Consider the following 20,119-nt stretch of genomic DNA (forward strand, 5'->3'; position numbering starts at 1 on the left):
CACATTTTGCATTCATCTGTCTCTTAAGTCTTCCTTAATCTGTAAAAGTTACTTTTTTTTCTCCATGCCATTTTTTGTCATTTGTGCTTTAGGATTTCCCTCATGCTTTCTTTGACTACTTGCATTTTCCTGGTGGTGGTTAACATGTTCCTCTGTTTCCTTCTCCTCTCATGGCTGTTTGATAGATCCAAAGTTTCTCCAGTGCTAATTAGATCATAATTTGTTTTTAAACAGAAAGAAAATGAATCATGCTAATATCATATATTATTAATAGGAGGCCGGGTGTGGTGGCTCACGCCTATAATACCAGCACTTTGGGAGGCCAAGGCGGCTGGATCACCTGAGGTCAGGAGTTCGAGACCAGCCTGGCCAACATAGTGAAACCCCGTTTCTACTAAAAATACAAAAATAAGCCGGGCATGGTGGTGTGTGCCTGTAATCTCAGCTACTCGGGAGGAGAATCACTTGAACCTGGGAGGCAGAGGTTTTAGTGAGCCAAGATTGTGCCACTGCACTCCAGCCTGGGCAATGGAGCAAGATCTGTCTCTGTCTCTCTCTCTCTTTCTCTCTCTATATGTCTTTATTTATTTTAATTAAAGAGTAAAGATTCTATAGTGTGATGAGGGCTAAGAGAATGATACTTAATTTTATTATGATAAAGGACCACAGGTTGTCGTCATGCACATTGTGTACTATAATATAAATGGCATTCCATGGAGTTGTGTAATGATGTAACCCTTATTATGATTTTTAGAGTTTGGACTTTTATAACAATTAGAGAAACTTTTCTGGTAAGAACTTAAAAGAATTAAAACATTGACTAGAAATAAAATCCTTATGTGACTGTTAGCCCATGTAACAAATATTTATTGAATGTTAAAGTCATACTGTGTTATTTTTACAGTGGTTTTTAGATCGCATGGCTGATGATGACTGGTGGCCAATGCAGATACTAATTAAGTGCCCTAATCAGATTGTGAGACAGGTAAGAAAAAATGTGTTTGAAAAAAATTATTTGGAAAAGAAGTTACTTTCAATTTAATTATTCTAAATTTGCTTATTAGTGTGTCTTAACCTAATATTGATAATAGTATGAAAAGATCTACCTCCTATCATAAAAGTCATTTTGTTGTTGGTTTCACCAGGCTCTTTTAACATCAGCTCTCTAATAAGGTGATTAAAATTATGCACATTTCCTGGATATAGGAAGATTGACTGTAACTTCCTATTCTTTTATTATTAGATCCTGCTCTTTATTATTAGATGCTTTATGAGTTGTACTGATTCTTTTAAAATCCTTAGACATTCTAACCATGGTGTAGGGTACTATAGTGACCTCGAAAGCTAATGAGAAGACTGTAACTTACTTCTGTGATTGGGTCTGAACTGTCATATGAAACAGTTTGTTTTCTTTAAATTGTTGGGTACAATAGACAATGAAATGTAAATATTACTTTATAGTCACTTTTGACAAAATCAAAAACTTAATCTATGCCACTTTCCAGTTACTATTGAGATAGAGATGTGTGTGTGTATATATAAAATATACATTATATATAACATATATGTATACATGTGTTATATATAATGTATATTATATATAATGTGTGTTATATATAATGTATATTTTATGTGTGTATATATATAGAATTTGTTTTTTTAGAGGATTTTGCTCTGTTTCAAGCAGTCCTCTTGCCTCAGCAGCTGGGACTACAGGCACATACCACCACACCTGGCTAATTTTGTTTTGTTTTATTTTGTTTTGTTTTTAGACAGGCTCTTGCTCTGTCACCCTGGCTGTAGTGCAGTGGTGCTACATGACTCACTGCAGCTTCCACCTCCTGGGCTCAAGCAGTTCTCCCACCTCAGCCTCCTGAGTAGCTGGAACTACAGGCACACACTGCCACACCTAGCTAATTTTTATATTTTTTGTGGAGAGAATGTATGTCTCCCCTGTTGCCTAGGCTGGTCTCAAATTCCTGGGCTGAGGCAATCTTCCCACCTTAGCCTCCCAGAGTTCTGGGATTATACTGTGAGCCACTGAGCCGGCTTAAGATACAATTCTTACACCATAAAATTTACCCAAACCTTTCAAAATGTAAAATGTAGTGGTTTTTAGTATAGTCACAAAGTTGTGCAACCATCACTACTACCTAATTTTGGAACATTTGTCACCCCCACCCCCCACCAAAAAAAAAACCCCTATACCCATTAGCAATCAGTTCCTATTTTATGCTGTCCTTTCTCCTCAATCCCTGACAACTACTAGTCTACTTTCTATCTTTATAGATTTGCCTATTTTGACCATTTCATATTAATGGAATCATACAGTATTAGTCTTTTGTGACTTACTGCTTGGGTTTAACAATCTTTTAGGATTTATTCATGTTATAGCATGTATCCATATTACATTTTCTTTTTTTGCCCAATATTTTGTCAAATGTATATACCCCACATTTTGTATATCTTTTCATCAGCGGAACATTTGAGATGTTTCTACTTTTTGGCTATTTTTAATAATGCTATTAGGAGCTTTTAGTACAAGTTTTTGTTTGGACATATATTGTCACTTCTTTGTATACATTTTCAGAACTGGTAAACTTTTTTGTTTTTGTGTTTTGTGTTTCTTTTTGAGACGGAGTTTCACTCTTGTGGCCCAGGCTGGAGTGCAATGCCGTGGTCTCAGCTCACTGCAACTTCTGCCTCCAGGGTTCAAGCGATTCTCCTGCCTCGGCTTTCCAAGTAGCTGAGATTACAGGCGTGCACCACTGTGCCCAGCTAATTTTTTGTATTTTTAGTAAACAAGATTTCACCTTTTTGGCCAGGCTGGCCTCAAACTCCTGACCTTAGGTGATCTGCCTGCCTTGGCCTCCCAAAGTGCTGTTATTACAGCCACCGCACCAGCGGTAAGCTGGTGTTTTTTGGTTAGTTGGTTGGTTGTTGTTGGTTTTGAGATGGAGTCTTGCTCTGTCACCCAGGTTGGAGTGCAATGGCGTGATCGCGTCTCACTGCAACCTCCACCTCCCGAATTCACACAGTTCTCCCTGCCTCAGCCTCCTGAGTAGCTGAGATTACAGGTGCCCACTGCCACACCCAGCTAATTTTTGTATTTTTAGTACAAACGGGGTTTCACCATGTTGGCTAGGCTGGTCTCGAACTCCTGACCTCAGGTGGTCCACCCACCACAGCCTCCCAAAGTGCTGGGATTATAGGCTTCAGCCACCATGCCCGGCTGGTAAACTTTTTTTTTTTTTTTTATAGTGACTGCAGTGTTTGATGTTCTTGCCAGTGATATATAAGAGTTCCAATTTCACCATAATCTTTAGCAGGTAATACTGTCTTTTTTATTTTAGCCATCCTAGAAGGTATGAAGTGGTATCTTATTGTGGTTTTGGTATGCATTTTCCTAAAAATTGTTACGCATATTTTCATGTGATTGTGGTTCACTTGTGTATCTTTAAAGAATCCTCACATTTCCTTCTCCTAGCTGCTGACCCCATGATGAGCAGCTGCCCTTCCCCATTCCACTCTTCTTAAGGAATTGGATACTAGATTTTCCTTTCTCTGTATCCCCACTAGCTAAAAGGATTTTTTGAAACTTTGTTTTTGATCATCTGTATTACTGAAACGTGCAGTTTGTTGAGTTTTTTTTCTCTTTATCATAAAACTGATTTTTTTATGCTAACTTTGCCGTATTGCCTTAGTCCATTGTTGAGACTCCAGAAAAGCTCCAGAATACCAAGATAATCTTGTGCAAAGTATAAATGGGTGGCAGAGAATTTTAAATCAAGTTAATTTTTCAAATCTTTGTTACCTGATAAGTTGGCTCTTGTTTTATCTTTATCTTCACAGATGTTTCAGCGTTTGTGTATCCATGTGATTCAGAGGCTGAGACCTGTGCATGCTCATCTCTATTTGCAGCCAGGAATGGAAGATGGGTAAGAAGTACTTTTTGAACGTGTGTGTGTGTGTGTGTGTGTGTGTTGTTTTTGTTTTTTGCTGTTGTTGTTGTTGTTGTTTTAAAGAGATAGGGTTTCTTCATGTTGCCCAGGCTGGTCTCAAACTGGTAGGTTCAAATGATCTGCCCGCCTCATCCTCCCAGATTGCTAGGATTACAGGCGTGAGCCACCTTGCTTGGCCCTAATTTTTAAGTTTCTTGACGACTTGCTTACAAAGTATTTTTTTTAAATCCACACTGAAATATTTGTTCTGTTTAAAAATAATCTGTAATAATACATTCAAGAAGGTAAAACTATTTTTGTTTTGTTTAAATTTTGCATCTGCAAAATCCTTTACAAACTACATTATGGCTTAGTCTTTTTGTTTGCATTGATTTAGCCAGTCACAGTAATTGGAGTCTAGCTACTTATATTATTGCAGTTGATATTCATTATCTCAAAGATAGAGAAACTCAGAGTTTAAAAAATATTTTTCTCTTGAACAGTATTTCCAGGCCTCATACATTCTCTAAGATCTATTTAATTGTCTTTTAGGTCAGATGATATGGATGCCTCGGTTGAAGATATTGGCGGTCGTTCATGTGTCACTCGCTTTGTGAGAACCCTGTTATTAATTATGGAACATGGTGTAAAACCTCACAGTAAACATCTTACAGAGTATTTTGCCTTCCTTTACGAATTTGCAAAAATGGGTGAAGAAGAGGTGAGGCTATATCTTGTCTATTTTTTGAATTATCTGTCTTTTTTCAGTATTTGCAACTTAATTGCTTCTATTTTACATTTTTAAATTTTGTTTGTTTGTTTAGAGCCAATTTTTGCTTTCATTGCAAGCTATATCTACAATGGTACATTTTTACATGGGAACAAAAGGACCTGAAAATGTAAGTACAATTCTATTATACATCAGGAATTAGAGGCCATGGTTTTCATAGTTTGCATCGTGCGAAGTCCTGAGATGTTAGAACCCTTTTTAAAATCCCTTCTGGAACCTGATGTTAGATAATGTGAAGGGTCTAAGATTGGTTGATGTTTTTAATGTAACTTGAATGGATATAGCAGGAAAGAAACAACTAGGTTGTTCATTGGTCATGTCTGGAACAAAGCAAATAAACTGAGGCAAAGTGGTCACCTAGTTTGGGGTCTTATTAACAGTGAATTGTTTTTGTGAACATTTTGGTGGTCACATTTTGAAGTTCTTTGCTATTAAGTTTGTGAGAGTCTTTCCAAAATTTAAGTAGCTGGTCTATTAATAATATTAAAGTATTACATCAGTTTTGTGTTGTTCATAACAAATGCATTGGGTTGTATGATCTACTTGCACTCTTATTTAGTCCTTTTCTTAACCATAAGAGATAAGTACCCTTTATAACTCCATTTAACAGATGAGACAGTTGAGACTTAGAGAAGTTAATTTGTAATGCTTCACAGAATATACACTAGTAGATCATAAAATCTTTTGACTCTCTGCCTTTAAAAGTCCAAGTGAATGTCTCTTTGAAATACCTACTATTTGGATTATCAGGAAACTATAAATAAGAATTTCTTATTTTGTGTAACTGGCATTTTTATTAAATAGGAAATATTGTTTTATCATACTTGTAATTTTTATCCTGATTTGTCTTCCAATGAGCTTGCTTATAAGAAAAAAGTTATTCAAGGATTTATAGGTAAGGTAAGTAGTCAGTGTTGAGATTTTTTTTTTTTTTGAGATGGAGTCTCACTCTCATCGAGGCTGGAGTGCAGTGGTGCTATCTCGGCTCATTGCAACCTCTGCCTCCTGTGTTCAGGCAATTCTCCTGCCTCAGCCTCCTGAGTAGCTGGGATTCTAAGCGTGTGCCACCACTGCTGGCTAATTTTTGTATTTTTAGTAGAAACGGAATTTCAGCATGTCGGCCAGGCTGGTGTCGAACTCCCGACCTCAAATGATCCACCCGCCGCAGCCTCCCAGAGTGCTGGGATTACATGAGCCACCGTGCATGGCAGAAAATTGTTATTCTTCACAGTTCTGGCAATTTAATCTAAGATTGTCCTGAATGTGGTTTAGAATCTTTTACATTAGATTTAGGTCTTTGTGCAGTTGTTTTTCATGTTACAAGCTCCTGCCACCATCTACACTGTTAAATAAAACATGTCATTTGTTCTCAAAATGATATTAAAAGTACTACCATATTAAAATTGAATTTTATTCCAACTTAGCCTCAAGTTGAAGTGTTATCAGAGGAAGAAGGGGAAGAAGAGGAGGAGGAAGAAGATATCCTCTCTCTGGCAGAAGAAAAATACAGGCCAGCTGCCCTTGAAAAGATGATAGCTTTAGTTGCTCTTTTGGTTGAACAGTCTCGATCAGAAAGGTGAAATGTTTCGAATTTAAAATGTTCAAAGCATGTTTGGTTTTATTATTTTTACATATTGTTTACCACTAGCTTTTCCACTAGCTTTTTATTATATATGTTTAATTATGTAATTGTTACGCACTAGCTTTTATTATATAATTCCTTTTAAATAATACTACTATTCATCAACTCTTGTGGCATAAGAATTTCAGTTTTTTTCTACCAAACTTTTGCTTTATCTTTGAGTCATGTTAGAAATAGTCATTGAAAAAATATACAGTAAAATATCTAGCAAAATAGAGCGTGCATTCGTTCTTTAACCTAGCAACTTCATTTCTAGGAATCTGTGTCCAAAATACAGAAAGATGTATATGCAAATCCGTTTATTGAAACCATGCTTCTGATAGTAAAAGACCTAGAATCAGCTGAATGTACATCAAAAGGAAACTAGTTGAAAAAACAGCATCTATTCAAAAGAGTACTCTATAGCTGAAAAGGAAGTATGGAATTTATCTGTACTACCACAAAGAAATCTTTAGGATCTATTACTAGTAAAAAAAAAAAAAAAAAAAAAGCAAAGGTGGGAAAACGTGTATATGGTATCGTATTTTTTCAGGGAATGCTATGATGACAGAGAGAGAGAGGGAGAGAGGGGGAGAGTGTGTGTGTGTGTGTCTGTGTACAACCAAACCTCATTATTTGTGGATTTCCTATTTGCAAATTCACTCATTTGCTAAAATGCATTTGTGATGCCAAAATTGGCACTCGGGGAGCTTTTGCAGTCATTCACAGATGTGTGCATATGCAGAGTGGCAAAAAACTTGAGTTGCCTGACATGCCTTTCTAGGTAAGGTCAAACAAGGCAACAATTTGCCTTTTTGTTTCAGTTTCCATATTGTAAACAAATGTACTTTTCATGGTGTATGCTGTGAAAATTTTTCGTATATTTATATTTTTTGTTCATGATTTTACTCTTTAAAAGGGCCCTCAACCAGGTGTGGTGGCACGCACCTGTAGTCCCAACTACTTGGGAGGATGAGGTGGATTTTGAGGCTGCAGTACGCTACTTTGGAACCTGTGAATAGCCATTATAGTCCAGTTTGGGCAATATAGGAAGATCCATCTGTAAAAATAAATAAATAAATAAAATGGCCCTCAAGGGTAGTGCTGAAGTGCTCTCTAGTGTTCTTAAGCTCAAGAAGGCTGTGATATGACTTATAGGGAAAATATATATGTTAGATATGTTTCATTCATATGAGTTTTAATACTACTGGCAGTGAGTTAAACATTAACGAATCAACAATATATACTAAATAAGGTATCTTTAAACAGAAACACTCATAAAACAAGGTAATTGTATTGATTGGTTGATAAAAATATTGCAAGAGGCTCACAGAAATTTGTGTATTTTCCCTAGTAGCGATAATTTGGTATTTGCTAATTCAGTATTTGCCACACTTTACAGAACACAACTACCTCAAATACAAGAATTGACTATAAATCAAAAACTTTTTTTTAAAATGGTTTCTAGTGGATAGAGGAAGAAAAACAGGGTGGAGGGGGCGGGAATGGATTCTCGACAGATTTAACTTTGGAATCATATAAATGTATAATTATAAATAAGTGAATAAGAAGTAATCTCTAAAAATCAAAAGCACAGTGAAATAAATGAACTTAACTATATATTAAATAGGTAAATTTCTAGTGGGATGTATAGGAAGGACAAAGAGAATTGCAAAATTTTCCTAAACTGTAACAGTAATTATTGTTTGTAATAAAAGTATTATTCTGAAAATATTAATGTATATTACAGGATGAAGCAAATAAGTAACTGTTAATGTCATTGGAAACCAAGATTTTCAGCAAAAGAAAGATAAAAATATTATAGGGTTTTGCATAACTTATTTAAAACTAAATTTGAATTGGAAATATCAGTAGCAGTTTATGGTGTATTTGCAAACAGAAAATCTATTACAAAAAATGTTTTATCTACCACTGTTTTCTGAAAAGACCTGGAAACTCTGTACAACCCAGAATCAGTGAGTACCCTTGGCATCTAGGGTATAGTCTCTAGGTTTCACTTCCCACTGAAAGAATTGGGGTTCCTTGGAAAAACGACCAGTTCCAGTTCTTGGGAAAGAAATGAATGAGAAGCTTGGAATGTCTTGTCATTTTGGAAAGCAAGGAGGCAGTCTAAGACTACTGAGGTCATGGTAAAGAAACTCAAGAGCCAACTTACGGAGGTTTCTACTGGTCATAGATTGGACAGCTTTGAGCATCGGTAATAACTACAGTGGACTGTGAATCAAATCAAAGATATTTAAATCCATGAGTTCATAATAATACCTAAAAAGAAATTTTTTTTAGTTTACTGGCAACTTTTGGAGTATACTAGGAAATCAAATCATTATTTTTGAAACTGATAAATAATGGAAACAGTATCAAGCATTTATTCTACTTGCAAGTATACTTCATGGCAGCCAAATGGTGATTGAGGGGAAGTTTGTGTTCTTATATGTATTCAAGCTAATTAATGAGCAAGGACAATTGGAATTAGAATATCACTGTTTTGGAATCCCAGATGAAATAATGGATCTAGGCAGTTATCATCATTGACAGAAAACCTTGCAGAAAGACTAACCCTTCCTTGTGTGCCTTCTACAAGATACTATTAATTAAAAAGTCAAACTTAGATCTCATGAAGTCTGGATCTGACTACCAGTTTATAGAAAATGCAGGGACAGAGTAACATGTTAAGACAGCACCATAAGGATACAATCAGCAAAGTATAAATGTGAGAGAAACTACAGGACAAATGACCTTCAACAGATAAATTGCAAACACAAAGCTGGTGGGGAAACCAATAGATTGAAATATTTAAGAGACATTTCAACTAATTATGGCAAAAGACTTTATTTGAATCATGATTCAAACAAGTTAATTTTTTAAATGTTTTTAGAAACTTCAGGAAATGTGTACACTGGATATTGTATGATAGTGCGGAATTATTCATTTAGGCATGAATAATGGTACTGTGGTTATGTTTTTGAAACCTATCTGTTAAAGATACTATGATTTATGGATTAAATGATAAAACACCTGGAGTTTGCTTCAGAATAATTCATATTGAGTGGATGGGGGTTCAAATGAAACAAGACTGGCTATGATTTTGGTAAATTTGAAGCTGACTGATGGAATACTTGTGCTATTCTATTTTTTAATATAGCTGAAATTTTTATAAGTTATAAAAGAAATACGCAATCTAGGTATAGTGGCTTGTGTCTGAATCCTGGTTATGTAGGAAGATCCCCTGAGCCTAGTAATTCGAGGCTGCAGTGAGCTGCGATCACATCACTGCACTCCTGCCTGGGCAACAGAAGTAGACTCCGTCTCTAAAAAGAAGGAAAGGAAAAAAGGAAGAAATATACAGTAATTTTAAACTGGGAGATGAAATGCTAATTTCTAGAAGTCCATTTGGTTTTGAAGGGTCTCATGTCCAAAAAAAAAAAAAAAAAAGTAAGTAAGACCCATCCTACTGTTTTATATACTAAAATAGTAAGTTAATTAAATGAAAATGAAGTACATTTGGGCTTTCATTTACCAATCCTGGAATGTTGAAAAATTGCCTAAAAGACATTTAGCAAGCAAGTGTAGCTAGCAAAAAATCATTTTATGATGGCAGGTTAGTATAGTTACAATTGAATCAACAATTTTTGATACATGTTGTAAATCACTGTAAAGTAATACAGAAGGAAGAAAAACTTATTTCCACTAATATTTTCTTTCAGGCATTTGACATTATCACAGACTGACATGGCAGCATTAACAGGAGGAAAGGTAGTACATTCTCTAATATTAGACAATTTGATCATCACAAAAATAATAACAGTTCTTAAATGAACAACTTTTGCTTTTGACAGGGATTTCCCTTCTTGTTTCAACATATTCGTGATGGCATCAATATAAGACAAACTTGTAATCTGATTTTCAGCCTGTGTCGATACAATAATCGACTTGCAGAACATGTAAGTGCTAAGGAACAGTCTTAAAGATTTTTGGAAAATTTTAAAAAGATTACCCTGAAATCTGGCCGGGTGCGGTGGCTCATGCCTGTAATCCCAGCACTTTGGGAGGCCAAGGCGGGAGGATCGCTTGAGCCTAGGAGTTTGAGACCAGCCTAGGCAACATAGTGAGAACCCGTCTCTACACAAAATAGAAAAAGCTAGCCGGGTGTAGTGGCATGTGCCTGTAGTCCCAGCTATTCGGAGGCTGAGGCAGGAGGATCGCTTGAGCCTGAGAAGTCAAGGCTGCAGTGAGCTGTGATCTTGCCACTGCATCCCAGCCTGGGCGACAGAGCGAAACCCTGTCTCAAAAACAAAACAAGAATATCCTGAAATCCTCCTCTTTCTGTTTTAGATTGTATCTATGCTTTTCACATCAATAGCAAAGTTGACTCCTGAGGTATGTAAACATTTGTTTATGTTTTTAAAACAATTTTCAGCACTGCTAATGCTTTCAAATGAGCCTAATTGTTCTTGAGAACAAATTTATCAGGGTTTCTCCCATAATATAATAACTTATTTTTAAGTGTATAATATTAATAAAATGAACTACTAATCATGTCTTATTACGAATATAATTTTCCCAACTAAATGTAAATATGTATGTAGACTCATTGTATCAGAGTGCCACCTGGATGCCAGGCTTTAAAGTTGTTTGATTTGGAGCATATATCGTAATTGTGCCCAAAGAAAAAGTAGAGCAACCAGGACTCAGCATATGTGTAAACGTATGTAGAAAATAGAATACAGTGTTATATAAAAGTATTTTCATAAAATGGAAATGTTATAACTATTTTAACAATCGATGTCAAACGTTACCATAAATTACCCCTAAGGTTGTTATAGGAAGCTTTTAATCTAAATTTTTCAGTAGAACACAGTTGTCTCATTAACAATTTATTTTTGGGGTTGGGGACATGTTGCTTAAAGGATACATGTTTTCATGAATAAGTTCCAGAGATCTCTTGTGCAGTGTGGTGACAAGAGTTAATTATACTTGAAAATCATTGAGTAGATTTTAAGTGTTCTGACAAAAAATAAGAGTGTGAGGTAATGCATATGTGATTAGCTTGATTTTGCCATTCTACAATGTGTACATATTCCAAAATGTTGTACATCATAAATATTTACAGTGTTTGTCAGTTTAGAGAATATTTTTATAATTATCTTTTCCAAAATACACTTGACATCCAGAAAAATCTATTGGACGTGGTTCCCAGTTGACTTTGTATCCCCTCACTGATCCTGCTGCTTTATGGTAGTTCAGTTTCACATGTAGAAGTACTGGCTGAGCTCTTCTCCCCTAACACAGATTTAAACGTAGTGTGTAGTAGAATATATGTTTCTTTTCTACTGAAAGAGATGGGTTCAGATTGATCTAAATACACAGTCATATATGTGTTTTACAGGCAGCCAATCCTTTCTTTAAGTTGTTGACTATGCTAATGGAGTTTGCTGGTGGACCTCCAGGGATGCCTCCCTTTGCATCTTATATTCTGCAGAGGATATGGGAGGTAAGTCTTGCAGCAGGTGTTTTCAATGTTTATTTCCCTGAGGCTTTTATTTTTATAATATAGTCACTACCATTTTAAGTACCAGTTTCTTATTACCCCAAGATGGTTTTAGTAAGTCACAGGTTTGGGGAAGAAAAGAGTTCTTAGCTAGTCTCCTATTGTATTAAAGACATTCTTGTAGCGTTATAAACAGCTTTAGCCTATTTGAGGTTTTCATTCCCCTACCCTCCAAAGTTCCATAAAGCAAGTAGAAGTCCTAGAAATACAAACCAAGTGTTTTCAAGAATTGACAGAAATGGTAGAGGAAGCACCAACCACCCTTTTTCTTCGAGTTATGGCTGAGGTCACAAAATTTCTCCTTGTTTGAATATTGGAAAAGCTCAAGACCAGGGGACAGCAAATCTTTTCCTGAAAGGGTCAGAGAGCAAATATTTTAGACTTTGTGTGCCATACAGTGTCTGTTGAAACTACTCAACTTTGCTGTGGTAGCATATAAGCAATCATGGACAAGAAATGAGTGGGTATGGCTGTGTTTCAATAAAACAACAACAATTGGCAGCCACAGAATTTGACCTACTGGCCATAGTTTACCATCCCCTACTCTAGATTCCTAGGATTCCCCTTTCTCATGAAAAAACTCTCCACAGCAGTACAGCGAGCTTCTTGTATTCTCACTTAGTACCAGGTTGGGCATGTAATCAGAAAAGTAAAGATGAGAAACCTTAGAGAAATAAAAATACTTTTAAATAAATTTCCAAATTTAGCAAGACCTAGAAGTCTGGAGTTCTCATATTTGTCTTATGGCTCTTGGTTATTTTAAATTTATTTTGTAAACCAGTGACACATTTTTCTGAACATTTCTGTTGACAAAAGTAGTTTTTAAAATGGGAAAAAATAGGGTGAAACCTTTTAAATCTCTAATTGTCAAAAAAATACTTTAGCTTTAAGTGTTTAATAGTATATACAAAAAGTAAGTAAAAGAAATAATTGCTCATTCAGTTGGCCTTATATTCTGTTCTTGTCATGTTATTTGTAGGTGATTGAATACAATCCTTCTCAGTGTCTAGATTGGTTGGCAGTGCAGACACCCCGAAATAAACTGGCACACAGCTGGGTCCTACAGAATATGGAAAACTGGGTCGAGCGGTTTCTTTTGGCTCACAATTATCCTAGAGTGAGGACTTGTAAGTCAAATATTCAGAATTTCATAAGCCATTTATTTATTGTTCAAAGTTATGTTTTGTTTTGTTTTTAGACAACTACATGCCCATTGTTGTATAATACAGAATTTTTAGAGGTATTATTTCCTTGTTTTTTGTGTTTTTTTAAGGATAAGAAACCATGTTATATCTTGGGTAATATCGTCACTACTATCATTTTTGTTTCCTTGCTTGATAAGAGTGATAAGGCATGATCAGCATTAATGAAGGGAGTAAAAGCTTAGAAAATTCTGTCTCAAAAATAACTTTTGAGAAGGTTAAGGATAAAATGGTAATAAAGACATAAGCTGAGAAAAACTATTGGCTGAAATTATGAGAGTTATATAAACACTTTTAAGTTGTACACAAGCCAGTAAAAAAGATCTTAGGTAGACAAATATCAAAAACAATTCACAAAATAGAAAGTTGCTTGGAAATAAACATAGAAAATGTTATTTTGATAGTTCAAAAAATGAAAATCTAATTTTTAAATTTCTTATAATTATTATAAACTTTTCCATTTGCTGAGAAGGCCCTACAGTCAGTGATACTTAAGTAGCAATAAACACATCTGGAATCCAGATGTTGGATTCTTTTTTTTTTTTTTTTTTTGAGACAGTTTCGCTCTATTGCTCAGGCTGGAGTGCAGTGGTTCAGTCTCAGCACACTGCAACCTCGGCCTGTTGGGTTCAACTGATTCATGTTAGCCTCCTGAGTAGCTGAGATAACAGGTGCACCCCACCACACTCAGCTAATTTTTGTATTTTTAGTAGAGACAGGGTTTCACCATGTTGGCCAGGCTGGTCTGGAACTCCTGACCTCAAGTGATTCTCCTGCCTCTGCCTCCCAAAGTGTTGGGATCACAGGTGTGAGCCACTGCACCTGCCCCAGATGTTGGATTCTGAACACCATTCTCCAGTAAAAGAATTCACAGCTCCTAGGAGAAATCACTGATTTTAGGGCTAGGGCAGGGAATATACAAGATGAGTGTGGAATATCCTATATAGTGCCAGAAAGTGAAAGTACTCAAAAATCAAAATGGTGGGGGTATGTCAAAGAAACACAGAGCTAACCTGAAAAGAACTCCCAATGGCCAAAGCTGAAACAATTTGAGTAACAAATTATGTAGCACTGGATTATAACCCCAAGGATAAAATATTCATTAGTCCATACTTAGTAGAAATAAATGATTGAATAAATAAATGTAGAAGAAGCAAATCTCCCATACAACAGAATTCCATATAATTTATGTGCACATCTCCCCAGGAGGTGGAGCTTAATTCCTCACTCCTTGAGTATGAGCTTAGTGACTTTCTTCCAAAGAGTAGGGTGTGGGGGAAGTAACTTTACAGTGAAGAAACTTTACAGATACAACTCAGCCAGGTGATAAAGGTTAACATCATTGTTGATCGATGAGGTTGATAGTATGTACCCTTGATATGGCGTGATGGCAAAGGGCACTTTATCACTTGTGGTCTTCCTTCCAAAAACCCATAACCTGAATCTAACCGTGACACACATCAGACAAACTCAGATTGAGGGACATTCTATGAAATACCTGACCAGTATTCCTTGAAACTGTAAAGGTCATTAGAAACAAGGAAAATCTAAGAAACTGTCACAGCCAAGAGGAAGTTAAGGAGACATAATGACTAGCTGTAATGTATAATAGATGGGATCCTGGAACAAAAAAAGGACATTAGGGCAAAACAAGTGAAATCTAAAGTTGAAAGTTTGGTTAGTAGTAATGTACTTGTGTTAGTTCCTTAGTCACAACAAATGTACCATCATAAAATGTTAACTATGGGGAAAACTAGGTGAGGGGGGTGTATCGAAATGGTTCTGCTTATTTTAAAATAGAAGATTCATTTGAGAGAAGCACCTTTCAGTGGTGTGAACACATATGGATTGGCATGGGCACTCTGCTCATGGGCCTTTTTTTTTCCTGCAAGTTTAGTTAACCCCGCCATAATAGGATCCTTGTAAGAGCACATAGCCAAGAGCTATGTGAGAGCTGTGTGCTCTTACAAAGAGGTGTGTGCTGGTTGGCATTCATGTCTTGACCACTGACCATAAAACAAAACAAAAAAAAAACTACTACCTTGAACCCCCAAAAAGGTTTTTCAGAAAGCTACTATGCCTAATACTGATGACAGTGCTGAGGAAATGGCATTCTTGTACACTGCAGTGGCATTGTTTAATATTACCCTTATGAAAGACAATTTAACAGATCTTTACCAAGATTCTTAAAAATTGTATGCCCTTTTATTTATTTATTTTTATTTTCTTACTCTTTTTTTTTTTTTTTTCGGGATGGAGTCTTGCTCTGTGACCCAGGCTGGAGTGTAGTGGCGCAATCTCGGCTCACTGCAACCTCTGCCTCCCAGGTTCAAGTGATTCTCCTGCCTCAGCCTCCTGAGTACCTGGGATTACAGGCACCCACCACCATGCCTGGCTAATTTTTTTGTGGTTTTAGTAGAGTCGGGGTTTCACCATATTGGTCAGGCGGTCACAAAATCCTGACCTCGTGATCCGCCCACCTTGGCCTCCCAAAGTGCTGGATTATAGGCGTGAGCCACTGTGCCCAGCCAGTATGCCCTTTTAATCTCAGTAATACTATTTTAGGGATTCTAGTGTAAGTATATGGATGCCCAACAGCATGATTTATAGTAGTGAAAAATTTTAAACTGTTCAGTTGGGAAACATTGTTATAATGCATCATTTTAAAATTATGATATGTGACGACTAGTAATACGAAAAAGTGCTTGTGCTGTAACTTGATAAAGAGTCCAAATATTTGAATAGAATTAGTATAACTTAGAATTAAAATAACGTGTATAAAAGCTTCATAGAAATATTTCTAAATACAACAAAATAAGTGAGAACTTTTAATATAGAGAAAAGAAGAAAAATTGAGACGTCAGTGTCTTAGAGTTGCCATATATACATGGAAGTAGACTTAACGTTTTTTGTAACATACAGCTAGATCCAGGGTCTCTTAAGTTAGAGGAAGGCAGTTAACCAAATGGCAAGATGGCCTTTTCTTCCAAATTAACCCTCCTATCTGTTCTTAAAGAAGAACATAATTTTAAAGTTGTATTTTTTTCTGTAGCAGAATTTCCTTTTTATTTAAAAGCAGGTAGCTTTTATAGGAAAAGAAGAGGTGGTTAGGTATATGATAAAGCAAAGTAAAATGTTAATTGTAGAATCTCAGTGGTAGGTCTTGGTCTTAGTAGAGTTCTTCCCAACCTTATAATGTATCCAAAAAATTGTCCCAATGAAGTGTTGAAGTGAAAGTATATAACTCACACCAAGCAAATGACTTTTTTTTTTGTTTTTTTGTTTTTTTTGTGGGTTTTTTTTTGTTTTTTTTTTTTTTTGAGATGGAGTCTTGTCCCATCGCCCAGGCTGGGATGTAGTGCTGCAATCCCAGCTCACTGCAGCCTCCACCTCCAGAGTTCAAGTGATTAATGTGCCTCAGCCTCCTGATTAGCTGGGATTACAGGCGCCCACCACCACGCCCAGCTAATTTTTGTATTCTTAGTAGAGATCGGGTTTCACCATGTTGGCCAGGCTGGTCTTGAACTCCTGACCTCAGATGATCTGCCCGCCCCAGCCTCCCAAAGTGCTGGGATTACAGGCATGAGACACCGCAGCCAGCCAAATGACTTTTTTAAATCATAAATTACTTTTCTCAATTGCAGTTTGATGCAAAAATTGATCAGGATGATACCTACATGCCAGGTTTTTATATTTGAAACACATAAAAAACTGAGCCTTAAAAATTCTGGCTAAGAAGACTAGTATATAGGTAAAGAAATATCTAGAAAGTAATGCACAAAGTTTAATTTGGAAAGAAATTTGTAAGATAAACTAAAATTAATTTTAGAAACCCCTAACTTCGTTTGCTTTGACAGTACAATGGAAATTAACAAATTATCATTAGAATAGGGGAAGACAAGTAATGGTTGTACTGAAAAGAACTCAAAACTCGGCCGGGTGCGGTGGCTCAAGCCTGTAATCCCAGCACTTTGGGAGGCCGAGACGGGCGGATCACGAGGTCAGGAGATAGAGACCATCCTGGCTAACACAGTGAAACCCCGTCTCTACTAAAAAATACAAAAAATTAGCCGGGCGAGGTGGCGGGTGCCTGTAGTCCCAGCTACTCGGGAGGCTGAGGCAGGAGAATGGCGTAAACCTGGGAGGCGGAGTGAGCTGAGATCTGGCCACCGCACTCCAGCCTGGGCGACAGAGCGAGACTCCGTCTCAAAAAAAAAAAAAAAAAAAAAGAACTCAAACTCAGACATTAGAGAATCTTGAGGAGGTTCCGTAGTGAATGTTAGGAGCATTAACCTGTGAATCTGATAGGCTGGATTTGAATCCCAGCTCTACCACTAGCTGTGTAAGCTGAGATAGCCCCATTGTTGTAAGCCTGAGTAAAAGTGGGGATAATAAACACAATGCCTAACACATAAAGTTATGATGTCCAATAGTATACATTCAGTAAAGGTTCACAGTTCTTATTATAGTTATTACTATTATTGTTTTACTGTTATCATTATCATCATCATTATTTCTCAAGGCAAAATCTAGGCTCCACCTCTTTATCTGTGTGACCTTGGTCTTTGCTTCTCTGAGATTCAGATTTTCCAGAGCACCGTTAACTCCATCCAGGGTGATTGTGAGGATTAAATGAGAAGTTTATACAGCACCTAGGTCAATGCTTTGTTGATAGTAACTGCTTTTACAGGTTAACGCAACTAATAAGTCATTAACCCCTCAGCATTATAACATAGGCTTAGTAAGTTTAACACCCAATTCCTTCCTTGGGTGTAAGTTTAGCCTTAAAAGACTTTTAAAGATTTTCCAAAGTTAATGTTCTATAATTAGCATATATGTAATCAAATAGGACTTTTATGTGTATCTCATTCTTTCTTTATAACTTAAGTGTGTATTATCTGGTTACAGTTTAACACCCAATTCTTTCCTTTGGTGTAAGGTTAGGCTTAGAAGACTTTTAAAGATTTTCCATAGTGTTCTATAATGAGCATATATGTAATCTTATATATGAACTTTTATGTATATCTATTTCTGTCTTTATAACTTAAGTACATTTTACCATAGCTGTAAGTTATTACAAAGTAATTTATCACTGTTTTTCAATTAAGAAGAAAACTAAGACATTAAATGGTTTGACCTTCTCAGGCACCTTTTGGTAGATTTTCTGACTGCAGATGCTGGGTTCCCTCTGTTAAATCATACTACTTCCTGAGAAGAAATAAAAGATAAAGTGGGAAAATTCTCCATCTTAGGCAAGCTAAAGAAAAGTGGTTTAAAAATTATTGCCACTTCAAAAATAACAATGGCAGAATAGAAGGTATCTATTTTTATCACCCCTTGGGTTCTTCTTGTGGGGCCAAGAGGAAAGCAGAAAGATATTAAAAGAGATGTTCATGTCCCTTTTTATTCATTTGAATTATTAAAGAGAACAGTGGTTTTGTGATTAATGACTGCTGTTCAGTCTATTTTATATCTTACAAGGATCTGACAGTTTTGTTTTACATTTTATAGCTGCAGCTTATCTTCTGGTGTCCCTTATACCAAGCAATTCATTCCGTCAGATGTTCCGGTCAACAAGGTCTTTGCACATCCCAACCCGTGACCTTCCACTCAGTCCAGACACAACAGTAGTCCTACATCAGGTCTACAACGTGCTCCTTGGTTTGCTCTCAAGAGCCAAACTTTATGTTGATGCTGCTGTTCATGGCACTACAAAACTAGTGCCCTATTTTAGCTTTATGACTTACTGTTTAATTTCCAAAACTGAGAAGCTGATGTTTTCCACATATTTCATGGATTTGTGGAACCTTTTCCAGCCTAAACTTTCTGAGCCAGCAATAGCTACAAATCACAATAAACAGGCTTTGCTTTCATTTTGGTACAATGTCTGTGCTGACTGTCCAGAGAATATCCGCCTTATTGTTCAGAACCCAGTGGTAACCAAGAACATTGCCTTCAATTACATCCTTGCTGACCATGATGATCAGGATGTGGTGCTTTTTAACCGTGGGATGCTGCCTGCCTACTATGGCATTCTGAGGCTCTGCTGTGAGCAGTCTCCTGCATTCACACGACAACTGGCTTCTCACCAGAACATCCAGTGGGCCTTTAAGAATCTTACACCACATGCCAGCCAATACCCTGGAGTGAGTAAAATTGATACTCTTTTATCTGTATCCTCAAATAGATTGGAAATACCTGTTTTTTCCCTTGTGGGAAGTGGTGGCAGAATATAGAATTGTCTCACCATTCTTTCTGAAGAACTTAATGTATATTTGTTTTTTTAAATACATATATAAAATGCTATGTTGTTATAAAATTGATAACTGTGAGGATAACTTTTCTTAGGGTGAAGTTAAAGTTTCATATCTAGTAAAACTTACCTGTTTTCTAATTTGTGGTTTTGTAAATATATTCTTCATGTGTGCCTAATGAAAAAAGTCAGCTTTGTGGTACAGTTTTAAGGAATTGAGTACTTTGCTATTTAAAAATCAGATATTTGTATCAAGATCTATATGCTGTGCCTAAACTGTGAGCTAGACAATTTTGTATCTAAAGCTAGTAGTATTACCCAGTATTTATTCTCAAGCTGCATCCAAACAAATGAAATGCTTAAGAGATCAATCAAGATACATGTATATGCAGTCTAAATTGGGTCCCTTTTTCTCTGTAGACTATTTGTAGGTTTTATATTAAGTTTCCTCCCCTCAGTGTAAAACTGTCAAACCTGGATAATACTTTTCACTGTTGCCTCTTATTCTCTGTTGTAAACTGTACTTGAAAGATAGACCATCCTTTATAGATCAGATTGTTTTTTCTAGATGATGTAATGAGTTGTATAGAATCTCACATCTGGGAGAATAACCTAATTTCTAGTCAGAGAAAATTAGAATCCCAGGCTGGCACGGTGGCTCACACCTCTAATTTCAGCACTTTGGGAGGCCAAGGCATGCGGATTCCTTGAGCCCAGGAGTTCAAGACCAGCCTGGGCAACAT

At 36.4% G+C, this 20,119-nt stretch overlaps 1 protein-coding gene across 12 annotated transcripts in view; it reads left to right on the forward strand.

Annotated features, from left to right (window-relative positions):
- USP34 (ubiquitin specific peptidase 34) overlaps positions 1 to 20,119 on the forward strand; it is a 288,078-nt gene that overhangs the window by 239,534 nt on the left and 28,425 nt on the right. For 10 of the 12 annotated variants that reach the window (XR_012422341.1, XM_045369231.3, XM_045369236.3 and 7 more), the window contains 11 exons: positions 905 to 985; positions 3,853 to 3,938; positions 4,494 to 4,662; positions 4,766 to 4,840; positions 6,156 to 6,307; positions 10,078 to 10,126; positions 10,210 to 10,314; positions 10,706 to 10,750; positions 11,760 to 11,864; positions 12,901 to 13,048; positions 18,635 to 19,269. Coding sequence is in view for 9 of the 12 variants with exons in the window: in XM_045369231.3 (XP_045225166.2) it covers positions 905 to 985; positions 3,853 to 3,938; positions 4,494 to 4,662; positions 4,766 to 4,840; positions 6,156 to 6,307; positions 10,078 to 10,126; positions 10,210 to 10,314; positions 10,706 to 10,750; positions 11,760 to 11,864; positions 12,901 to 13,048; positions 18,635 to 19,269 (1,650 nt within the window). In the remaining 3 variants the exon portion in view is untranslated. Of the gene's footprint in view, positions 1 to 904; positions 986 to 3,261; positions 3,330 to 3,852; positions 3,939 to 4,493; positions 4,663 to 4,765; positions 4,841 to 6,155; positions 6,308 to 10,077; positions 10,127 to 10,209; positions 10,315 to 10,705; positions 10,751 to 11,759; positions 11,865 to 12,900; positions 13,049 to 18,634; positions 19,270 to 20,119 lie in introns of those variants that run through there. The other 2 variants (XR_012422342.1, XR_012422343.1) reach the window with 1 other exon arrangement.

Source organism: Macaca fascicularis, chromosome 13 (assembly GCF_037993035.2).
Source record: "Macaca fascicularis isolate 582-1 chromosome 13, T2T-MFA8v1.1".
NCBI lineage: Eukaryota > Metazoa > Chordata > Mammalia > Primates > Cercopithecidae > Macaca > Macaca fascicularis.